Source organism: Halyomorpha halys, unplaced genomic scaffold, assembly GCF_000696795.3.
Source record: "Halyomorpha halys isolate HHAL.00 unplaced genomic scaffold, Hhal_1.1 Scaffold15.1, whole genome shotgun sequence".
Classification (NCBI taxonomy): domain Eukaryota; kingdom Metazoa; phylum Arthropoda; class Insecta; order Hemiptera; family Pentatomidae; genus Halyomorpha; species Halyomorpha halys.
In genome coordinates this window covers 1,806,249-1,818,628 of record NW_027108914.1, presented here as the reverse complement: position 1 = coordinate 1,818,628, position 12,380 = coordinate 1,806,249, and the positions used below count along the sequence as shown (strand labels likewise).

Sequence of the window (12,380 nt, the reverse complement as noted above, 5' to 3'; positions counted from 1 at the left end):
GTGATAACTGATCACATTCATACTAAAATAAAATAACATAAGAATAAAAATAAATTACATAAAAATAAATAAAATCTTTCTCTAAATATATAGAAACCGAAGGATACAGAAAATAAGCATAATCAAACTATGTACATGAAAAAATAAATAAATAATCACCAGTCGCATTTACACTTTTATGTACAATAGTTACACTACCGATCTGAGGATCTCTGAGTCCACTCTATCCCCCACGTGAGAGAGGTAGGGTGAGAGAGCTCTTTGAGGTCCCAGTGCATCCTTCTCACCGCATCACTAGTAATGAGCCAATGGAGGCAGCGCAAGTGTGCTAAAGCCGCAAACACTCAACTTGAGTGGAGCTTCTAACCACTGCCAGAACTCCAATTGTCCATTTTTACTTTATAATAATTCTCTTGGCCTCTGCCGTTTGATGATGGTTCTAATGATTTTGGATAGAAAGGATTGGATACGTTTGATGTTCGATGGTTTAGTTGTTCCCCAAAGTTCGAGTCTGTAGGTCCAGACAGGTCTGAGTATAGTCTTATAAATTAGAAGTTTGTTTTCTATTGAGAGATGAGAGGTCCTGCTGAGCATTCGGTATAGTTGGCTGAATCGTCGTTCTTGTCTTTTAAGTCTAGTATGTTGGTTAATATAAACTATAATCTAATCTAAATATAATATGGTATAATCTATATATATATAATCTAATAGTGTTATTAGTAACTATTGTTCTAGAATAATAGCTTTCGGTAGATTTGTCTACAACCAATGAATTCACAAATAAAGAAAAACTTTGAACTGAAACTGTATATTCTTTTTAGATCTTTAAGCTCTTATAGTTAAACAAGTCACTAAATAATCTTTATCTTTTATACAGTCAAAAATCTATATAGTCAGTCTGAATGAAAGTCATTCAAAGGTCAGACTGATCCAATCATGAAGTCTCCTATCAGCCCAACTGATAGGCTTACTTGTATATGAGATACAGAACAGTAAGAATCTTAACCAACGTCCCTTTCCATTCATGATAAAAACAAAGCTTGTTAGGTCATCATTTTGACATTTGCCAGCAAAAATAAAGTAAAACTAAGCACAAACTAAGCATTCCTAGTAACCCCTCCACTTTAACTTTTGGATGATAGGACAAAATGATTGTCTTCGTAATCAATCTTATTACCGTTACACGCCTGTTCAAGGTTCCAGCGAAGCTTGATAAATCGAAGAAAAACTTGATATTTAAAAGTCGTTACTGTTTCTCGATGCATTTATAGATAAAATAATCCTTTACTGGAATATGAAATTCAATAACTCGAATTGAAAAATATGATAGGACAATCCCTTATACTCTGTAAGTGGTAAGGTTGACAGGGTTCTGGAGACCAGCAAATCTGAAGTTTAATTACGAGTCTCAATTCTTGAAAAGATGACACTTACCTTTATTTTTATTAAAAGGTTACAGCACATGTCTCTTAATAATATGTCTATACACTGACAATATTTATTTATCTTTTTTTTTTTCTGACCTCCTAGAAAATTTAAAACAATAAATTAAATATATACATAGAAATAAGTGTATATATAAAGGTGAGTAAGATATTGGATTGCCATCGTGGCATTATAAGATAAGCTGCCGGGTCCGCTGAAGGCGGTGTCATCGATGATGGCATGAGTCTGCCGTGAGCATACTAGGAATAGGGAGGGGCTATTCCGGCTGGCCACGCCGTTTAGCCGAGCGTTCTAAACCACTGACAATAACTCAAACCTTCGCTGTTTATTTTATGAATTTAAGTACAATTCACGAGATAGATCTAACTTTGATTCCATTTTCAATCAACTACGGGGGCTTAGCGGGGCGGGTCCGGCGGGGATGGATGGCCTTTTTTTTTAGCGTTACGATCTCCTCTTGTGAGATTGTGACATGTCGTTCATCGACCAACTTGATGCCGTTTTTCGATTTCAGGGGCTTTTTAAATATCGCTCTATCTCAAAGTCTCTCCTTCCCATTTTAAGCTAATATTTCGAAAGTGATATAGGGCCCTCGCTCTCCGGGGGTTTAGCGGGGCGGGTCGGGCAGGATGGCCTTTTTTTTAGCGTTACGATCTCCTCTTGTGAGATTGTGACATGTCGTTCATCGACGAGATAGATCTAACTTTGACTATGCTATGTATTGTAAATACTGCGAGAAAAAGAAGTTAACTTTAACTAAATAGATATTCTGAACATTCAAAATAGCAGAGACCGACTCGCAGGGTAGAAGGTGAACCAGCCAGGTACTACCAAATCTGAGTCTTAAAAAGCGAAAAGAGGGAAGTGATTTGAGTCGAGATCAATCTTAATTTAAAAATAAAAACAAAATAGTATAACAAGACAAATATGACAGAAAAAAAAGTATGAAAAATAAAAAAGAAAAAAAAATAGATAAATAAAAAAATTCAGACTAATACTTATTAATAAAAATTAAAGAATGTTCTCACTGTTCGAAATATTTTTATTAATTGAGGCGTTCATTATTAAAACATGGTAACTAAATTTTTGTTATCAATTGAAGGTTCACCGGCATATTTAATGATGATTTCGTAAATTGATGAAATTAAACATTGTAAAAGATTAAATGTCACTGTAATTAAACATTGTAAAAGATTCCTCAAAACGCCTGATTTACTTATCTTTGTTAGATTTTAATATTTACTTTTTACTTAATATTTTGTATTATTTTATATTTTCATATATTTTTTTGTCATCTTTTTCTTTTTATACTGTTTTATTATTATTATAACATGGTTGTTCTCTTGTTAGTATTTAGCCCTGAAGAAATGATGAAATTCAAGGCAGAAACGTTGGTACAATAAAATATGTACCATTAATTAGCGTTGTTTATTCCTAACCATTATTCTTATTGTAAGCGAATCTAATATCAAATTCTCTGATACTCACTTTATTTTCTTGGCACCTGATGAATACAGGAGAGTCATCATCATAAGGTTACGTTTTTCTGTTGCAAGGTCAAGAGGGGACCTGCCTTCCTGATCGGTTATATTGGTCAAAGCACCGAACCTGAGTAACGTCTTGGTAACATTAAAGTCCAGTTCGTTCACCGCAAGATGGAGGGCTGTGTTGTTGTTATTGTTCTGCGCGTCGATCTCGGCCTTAGCGATGATCAGTTCCTCGACGGCTTCAGGGCTACCACTAACTGCAGCCATGTGGAGTGCCGTGTTTTTTTCGTGGTCCAGAGAGCGTATGTCGGCGCCGAACTTGAGGAGCATGCGGATAACGTGCACGTGGCCCCGCAGAGCCGCCCAATGGAGCGGGCTGATTCCGTTCACTCCGTTGACGGATTCCCTCTTTTCCTTGAGAATGATCTCAACTTCTGCCACTCGGCCTTCAATAGCTGCCAGTTGTAGCGGCGTAAGGTTACTCCACAGTCTGTTCTTGTCGACCTCTTTCTGTTGTGATATTAAACAAAAAAATAAAGTTTATTAGAAAAGAGATTAGAGTATTGTCATCAACATAGAGGGAAATGGGGGAAGTGTTACGCTACTTCAGGGGCGGATCAGGAAAAAAAAGGCAGGGAGGGGAAATCTTTAAATATGTAAAACAATAAAACCGCTTGATTTATCCAGGAATGTAGACATTATATCCCTCAAATTTGAGAAAAGTAAAGAATGAAAATTATACAATATATGTGAAAACGAAAATTTAAGGGAATGTACAATTATATAAAATAAATAAAATGGTAAAATAATATACAAAAAAGTGAACAAAAAAATATATATTCTGAACACTGTGAACCTTTTTTTCTCCCTATAATTAATTGCATACGGTCAACTAATAATGTTCCAAGAAAATTAAAATATTTAATTTTTAAACTATATTTATCTTATAATTCCACAAATCAATCAACGGCAATATCTCACCGATATACATATATCTTGTAATATGTATGTATGTAGTCACCAAATATAAAAATAAAGGACGTTACGAAAAAAAATATATAAAATATTTAATTATGATTGAAATATCTACTCAAAACTATGTATAAATTTAAGTGACTTCCCCTCCGCCCCTCCCTAAATATATTAAGCAGTTGCAAAATAATTCCAATAAAATTCTTAAGGATTATATCAGTCTTGGAGCCGTATATCAGAGTATCATAGAATTGTTCACCATTAGGTTCTGAATTTTAGAGATTACAATATTATTAGCAGAGAGAAGAATGCTCTGTGTTGTTCTTGAGCCAAGGTATTTCAAACTGTATTCTTTTGGAAACAATTTGCCATCCACGCAGATTATGTCGCTGGAGTGGATTTTTCGGCTTATTATCATATACTTTGTTTTATCCTCATTTACTTGACACATACATTACTTGTTTTACCCAAAAAAATGGCGTACATTGGTCGCTGCTTGTTCTACAAATAATTGTATTCACCCAAGGTGTAAAGATGACACTAAATATTTTTTTTCCAAATCCGTCATATTGATTCTTATATGGGTTTGAATAAATTCATTTAGCCAAAATCCAAAATCTAGGAATGAGAAGTTGTGTTTCGGTTGTAAAGTGCTCAAGCACTATAAATACCTGTGCATGAATTTCCAGATAGGAAAATCTCGTGAAACCAAAAACTAACCATTAAACTTTTTTAAAAAATAATAATTGTTCTAACAATGTTTCATTATTGCGCTAAATTTAAGCCAATTTTTGTTTTATTTTTTAAAATATAATATAATATGTTTTTCAGAGAATTAATAGAATTAAGGGCATTAAGTATTAGTGTTCAAATATTTATTCACACGATATATACAGAAATTGAAGAACAGAAAAAGGAAAATGATAACAATAGTACTCACTGAATTAGAGGGGGAAAATATTAATAAAGAAATATATAAATAAAAGAAAATACTATCATGATTTGAATTTTTTTTTCAAATCCGTCACATCGATTCTTACATGGGTTTGAAGAAAATCATTTTGACTATTTTTTTATCTTTTAATCTTTACATTTTTAATAATATATTTTATAAACTTTCTTTTTATTTTAGACATAATCCTGTATAACAAATGTCAAAATTAATGTAAAAAAAGAATTATTAATTCTTAATTTGTAAATTTTGTATAAAAAATTTATAAAAGTTGTAAGTTGTAAAAAAATATATGGGCACATGCTTTGTACGCCCTTTACTTCGGGCAGTCGAGTCATTTGAAAGCTGTGGAACATTTGGTCAGCCATGTGAGAATATATTGAGCTAATAAAATTTAGACAACAAAGTTTCAAATATGAGCAAAACAAATTTTATTTAAAAATCCTTCCGTAACGATTTTTAAATAAAATTTGTTGAGTAACAATCGGATATTACTTACACATTGTGCTGTCACGAATAATGATAGCGCCACTACCACTAAGACTGCCGTAGGAGCCATGCCTTCAGAACAGAACATGCACAGACCCTGAAACAAATCCAACTGCCAGCATGCCCCTCTTATCGTGAACCTTTCAAATCTAGGGTTGTCTTATCGAATTCTTTTCCTCAATATCTTCCATCTCTTTCCTCTTTCCTCTTTCCTCAATACTTATCTCTTGTACACTTACCACGTCATACATTAGTTCGTTAATGGTTTACGACAAACTAAATTACAAGGAAAAACACACATGACTTTTTTTTTCTGACATATTAACCCTAGGAGGAATTTATTTTTTAAAAAAAGTGTATATACTCCATGCGAAACCGCAAACTATATTTGCGAACTATAGAACTTCGTTGATTGTAGAGGGTGCAGTCGAACAGTAAACGATTAAAAGTTTCTGGAGTTTGTCCATCGCAATTACAGAAATCAGTGTTAATTATGCGAAATCTCTTAAAGTAGGATTTTGACGGTCCATGTACTGTCAGTAGTTGAGTCAGTTTGTAATGTGTACTAACTCTCATGACTTAAAGGAAAAAAAAACCATGAAACAATCCCATACTGGCAAGAAGAAATTTGTTGTGAATATCCAAAGAAATTGAAGTGTCCCCTAAAAATTTTCATTAAGACTAGGAAGTTACTGACTAGGGAGAAACAAATGAACCATTTTATAGAAGAGTGGAACGAAGGAGTATTTTCTGCTTCCTTCTAATGTGTTCAAATCCTCTTTCCGGACAAAATTTTTCATTTTGTGGGTGTACTGGTGAGATTTCATAAACTGGCTATGGAGTGACCGAAAACCGTGTGACAAAAATAAAAAGTGTCGTAGTGATTAGTTCCATCTTAAATTAAAATTACGTTACCAATACTTAATATATTGTTGAAAGATCGCAACCCCACACTTAATAGGAAATGTTGGACTTAAGGATAATAACAGAAAAATAAAATAATTCACATTCAGATCGTTGATCATTTTTAAAATAAAGTTATAACAAATTTAGACAATCCTGTAGATGGTTGATCTTAAGTGAATTAGAAGGATAAGTAGTAAGAGGTAAGAAGTAAGGGTTGTGAACAAGAAAACAAAAAATATATTCAACTGTTCATGGTCAACATTTCGATACACAACAGGTATACACAATCAGGGCTAGAATAAAAAGATACAGATTCCTGGCAATCCTCCGAGGCACCTGAAAAGAAGATGGCCTCGTGACCTTATATTGTAAACTGTTTTTAGAGTTCTACTATTGGGTAGTTTCTCTACATCCTGTATCATATCATTATGTCATTACGATCACATTAACTTGTTGTATTTTTTATACAGTTGTAAATATCAATAAATAAATAAAAAAATTTAATAGATATAAAGTTATTGGTATAAAAATCGAAAATGTTCCTGTTACGTCCCAGGCATATATTCACCTTGAATATGTAATTTCAATTTCGTATTTCTTCGCAAAACACACACTAGTTTTAATTTTGGAAGGTTTCTCCGAAATACAATTGAACCTGTAAAAGGTCGGAATAATACCAGCGCTGCAGCATTTTCAAGGTTGCTAAGGAAGCCTCAACTCAATGGCTGCAAAGACCAACAGTTTTTAGAAAAAAGTTATAAAAAACAATTTTTACTGTTTATAGTATGCAGCATATAAATATGTAGCAACCCAAAGCAGTTGGGAAACACACCTGTTTCAATAAAGTGTTTCTTTCCTTCTAAAGTCAGTAAAGGATTAAACATTTACCATAATAACAACGTTTACAGATTAACTATTAATTAAAACAACCGTAACTGTTAATTTTCTCTTCTTTACCACAACATATGTCCATCCTCTGTTTCTGAAAACCTTCAATTTATTTTTCATAGTACCTGGAATTCATACATTGGCAGTTGTTGGTCCAAGCCACTTATTTTGTAGGTCGGTCGATGATAAAATAAATGATCATGCCTAATATATAATTTTTTTTTTTTTAATTATTGATAGATATTACAATCTGCCACACAGTTGTGGGCAATAGGTAATTGTGATGAATGATCTTATACATACTAAAATAAAATAAAATAAATAAATGAATGAAAAAAAAAATCTTTATATACGAACAGAAGAATAAACAAAATGAACATAATCAAACTATGTGTATGAAAAATAAATAAATAAAATAATATAATCTCTAGTCACATTTACATTCTTATATACAATATTTACACAATCGACCTGAGGATCCCTAAGCCCACTCTATCCCCCACGTGTGAGGGGTAGAGCAGAGCTCAAAAGATCCCAGCGCATCCCTCTCGCCGCATCACTGGTTATATAAAAATTATATTCCTTATACACTAGAAGTTACTATAATAAGCTTTGTATAAAATCAATATTATTATTAATAGTAAATAAATAAATTTTCCATTATTGTTATCTAGGTCTACTTTCCTTTTTTTTTATATATTTGTTTTGATTAACAAATAACTAGCTAACTACTTTGTCTATCTAGGAATGAGAAGTTGTGTTTCGGTTGTAAAGTGCTTAAGTATTATAAATACCTTTGCATGGATTTCCAGATGGGACAGTCCCCTAAAACCAAAAACTAACCTTTAAGTTAAAAAAAATAATTAGTGTTTTAACGATTTTTCATTATCGCGCCAAATTTAAGCCAAAAAAAGGAAAATGATAACACTGAACTGGAGGAAAAAAATTAATATTAATAAAGAAAAATATAACATTTTTTTTTTAATGAGGAATAAATATTTAGAATAGTGATAATTCAAATGAACTTTGTAGTACAATAAAAGTACAAAGCAGTTCACATATTGGATGTTGCTCGCATTCCTGCTATAAAATCATTAAAACTGTCTTTAATTACATTATAGTTTCATAATTTTAATTTATTTTTCAATTATAGAACCAAAGCTTGGAGCCGCTGGCATAGACTTCCCAAGAGACGGTGGGGATAACAAGCCTATGATTATTCACAGAGAGTGAGAACTGCGAATGCCAAATGAAGTTTCAAATTAGTGGTTCTGTCCCCGTTCCTCTGTTAACTAGCCATTGCTTAAACATGCCTCCTTTCGTATTTATAGCTTCATCAAATATTTCCACCAGTCGAAGGTCCCGTGGTGAGCCCATGTGTCCGGTCTGTTGTGCGATCATTAAAGGTTAGCAGTAGCAGACCAAAATCCAAAATCCAAAATCTAGGAATGAGAAGTTGTGTTTCGGTTGTAAAGTGCTTAAGTGTTATAAATACCTGTGCATGGATTTCCAGATGGGAAAGTCTCCTGAAACCAAAAACTAACCTTTAAGTTAAAAAAAAAAGTGTTTTAAAGATTTTTCATTATCGCGTCAAATTTAAGCCAAAAAAAGGAAAATGACAACACTGAATTGGAGGAAAAAAATTAATATTAATAAAGAAAAATATCTACTCCCATAGGTGATAATCAACTATTTTATTTATTCATTGTTATGTATATTTCCTAATTTGTTTATTATTTCTTTTAATGTTTATGTTCCTCTGAATGATGGTTGTTATCTCTTTTTTTGTTTTTTTAGCCCTGATGAAGACCTGAAATTCAGGTCAAAACGTCGGTAAGAATAAGTAATTTTTTGTTTATTTGCTGACCGAAACCCCCGACCATATTCTCCACTTACTTAATTTAAGTAACAATCTAAATAAATACACATTTGCACCTATATATAATATTTACAATCTACTTCGGGAACTCCGATCCAACCCTTGTCACCCCAGTATTGAAGGCAAAGCAGAGCTCTAAGAGATCCCGTCACATGTATAAAGGGCAAGTGGAGACTGAGTGTGAGCAATTAAGCCAGTATAACAGTGTTTTTAACTCTACCATACTTACTCTTATTTTGTAACGGTTCTTGTACATTATTCAGAAGATTATTAACTGGTGACAAAGCGTATCCTAATGGGAATATACGAGATTACAGAGTTTTTAGATCAAATACTAATTACCAGTACGCCATATTTCATTTACATGATGTAAACTCATTAATTGAATGGTTACCTTCATCACCAATAACGAATAATAAACTATGTATATTAATATATATTAAATATATTAACCAACTTTCAATTCAAAAGGTTGGTTTCAATCTTCCATATTTCTATAAAGATATAGGAAAAACCATTTTTTAAATTACTATCCTAAGCCCTTAAATAATATATAAAGAGAGAGAGGTAGGTATTCCTCAATAAGTATTGAAAATAAATTCTCTCTCCCTATACAATTAGTACAAGAGCCCAAGAGGAGAAAAAAGGCAGTTCTCTCACTCTAATTTTTGATTACTTTAATGAAAACTATGTATAATTACTAGTCAAAATTAATGAGTCCGCAAAGTATAGGCGGGGGAATAAAAAATGGCGTCTGTTTGAAAGCGATAAAAAAATTTAATTTTTCATTCGGAGCTCTATATCTTAAAACGTAGGAACAACACAAGAAAACGTAAGAGAACGCCATTTAAAGATGAGCAAATGTGCTAAAACATGAGCACTAAAAGAATTATTTACGTTAAATAATTCTCTAGAAATAGCTTTTTAAAAACCAAAATTTCATAAAAATATTGTATAGGACGTATTGAAAAATCAGTAGTGGATGAGTTTATTTTGAAAAACCTATATCTCAAAACCCATTTGACATACAGATGTCTATTAGCACTCAAATTAAAAGTAGTTTAATGAGCTCTATAGTAGTTTATGAGGTTTATCTTCGTAGGAGTAATAGATTTCATGAAATTTGCTAATATAAATTGATTTATAGTTGTTCAGACAAATTTTTATTTGCCAAATTTATATTCATATGTGAATATTATAAAAACTACTACTCCTACGAAGATAAGTGTCAAGTATAGTAAGTTAAATTTCCTTTATTTTGAATGTTGGCAGACATATGTGCGTCTTATGGATCTAGGGATATATTTTTTCAAATATCCAACATTTTGTACGTACAACTAGAAATTAACATTTTGTGAGTTTATTTTGTCAAATATCATAAAAACTACTAGTCATACAAAGATAAACATTATTAACTATTTTATAGTAAATTTAACTAGCTTTAATTTGAGTACTGGCAGACATCTGTACGTTCAATGGTTTCTGAAATAAAGTTTTCATAAATCAAACTTATTGTCCGAACATCTATAAATCAATTTGTTTTAGCAAATATCATGAAAACTACTACTCCTGCGAAGATAAAGGTAATAAATCACTTTATAGTACATTAAACTAGCTTTAATTTGAGTGCTAATAGACACATATACGTCACGTAGTTTCTGAGATATAGATTTCTCAAAATAAATACACTAATTACTAATCTTTCAGTACATTTTTATGAAATATTGCTTTTTAAAAAGTTAGATCTCGAGAACCATTGAACGTAAATAGCTCTATTGGAGCTAATATTTTAGAAAATTTATTGTGCTTTAAATAATATCCTCTTAGGTTTTCTAGTATTGTTTGTAATTTCAAAGATATAGTGTGCTCCGAATGAAAAGTTAATGTTTTTTTAAGTTTTGAAACAGGCTCCATTTTTTATTCCCAATACCTATACTTGGCAGAATCATCAGTTTTGACTTGTAACTATGCATATGTTTCATTAAAGTAATAAAAAATTGGGGTGAGATAACTGCCATTTTTTCTTTCCGACTCCTGTACTAAATAATTTATTTGTTTGAATTTTGTTCTATTAAATAATTTCAAATGCAACTAACAGATTGTATACCATTTAATTAAAGCATATATAAAAACAAATATATAATTTAATAGAAGCTGATGAGGAGGACGCAGTATTAGTGAAACTTTCAGGATAATAATTAATTAATTAAGTATTATTGAGTTTTAATTTTTCAATGCAAGTAACCATTCTTTGAAATTTTAATAAAATACAAAAAAATAATTCATCAATTCACACCTTTATAGCGTGTTATGAAAAATGCCAATTAAAAATTTAATAATAGGAGTAGCTTAATTTTCAGCTGTTAAAAAGCAATAATTGGATGTAACTACTATAAAACTCATCATCATTATTTAAAGAAGTAGATAACTTTAAGTGTATTCTTTGCGGGTCTTGCTCCTCTTAAAGGAATAACGTGATCTTTAATCCTTCCGCCACTTGCCAGTTGAGAAAGGTAAAATATTGCGCTAATAAAATAAGACTAATTCTGAAGGCAAGTCCGAATGATATATATTCTAATACTTTCTTCTCCTGCTTACAAATTCACTGGAGCGTGGAGATATTTCACTTCAATTCCGGTGTTATATTCCCCGATGAGTGTTACAAATATTTTTAATTAGGATAATTTTGGATGGAGCTTGTTTTAATTAAATGATCCATCAAGTCTGAGTTATTCGTAGGAAAGCCTCTCTAGGAATTTTTAACAAGGAATTGAATCAATTCTCATCCTCTTCTAAAGTGAAAAAATAACACCATATGTTATAATATATTAATTATTTTAAGAATAATTTATGAGAGATTAAATAGATTTTTTTATAATTCTCTCTTTTATTTATAAGGATAGGGTCTATACTTGGTAAAATTAAACAAAATACAGGCCAATCTCGGTAATTCGAACAAAAAAAAAAATTTTTTTTAGAAAAAAAGATAGAATTTAAGATTTTCATTTTAAAAATAATTTTCCTTGTATAAAGTTTGTTCATTTCAACTGTACAAGAGGAAACAAAAAAAAAATTATAATTGTGTATAATAAAGAAATTTGGGTGACGGTAGCAGCGTGGTAACGCACCTTATTATAGATTGCTAGTTCGAACCCGGGATTTTTTCAAGCATAAAAATTATGCAATACTCACTCACAATCTCCCCCGGGAAGTAGTGAGGGCCGTTAGCCAATGTGTGGCACTCACAAAAATAGGCGTAGGAATGATGGATCCACCCTATTAAAATCACGTCAGGAAACGGAGGATATTTCTTAAGTACATCGCGCGAGGCGGTCCATCCACGGTCTGTCACGCCAATGAA

General features: G+C 31.7%; 1 protein-coding gene across 1 annotated transcript; it reads right to left on the bottom strand.

Moving 5' to 3' along the window:
• Nucleotides 1-2,930: 2,930 nt before the first annotated feature.
• Nucleotides 2,931-5,476, bottom strand: LOC106679837 (26S proteasome non-ATPase regulatory subunit 10-like). The gene is made up of 2 exons (XM_014419205.2): nucleotides 5,357-5,476; nucleotides 2,931-3,443 (listed from the first exon to the last, which is right to left on the bottom strand). Exons 1-2 carry the CDS (start codon nucleotides 5,432-5,434, stop codon nucleotides 2,931-2,933), a joined length of 591 nt encoding a protein of 196 aa, XP_014274691.1. The 5' UTR covers nucleotides 5,435-5,476.
• Nucleotides 5,477-12,380: the final 6,904 nt, after the last annotated feature.

Excerpts from the sequence above, each read along its gene's own strand:
- LOC106679837 (XM_014419205.2), bottom strand. The coding sequence starts at position 5,434 with ATGTTCTGTTCTGAAGGCATGGCTCCTACGGCAGTCTTAGTGGTAGTG. Across the intron at positions 3,444-5,356 it reads TATTCGTGACAGCACAATGT|AAAGAGGTCGACAAGAACAG; the intron begins GTAAGTAATATC and ends ATATCACAACAG.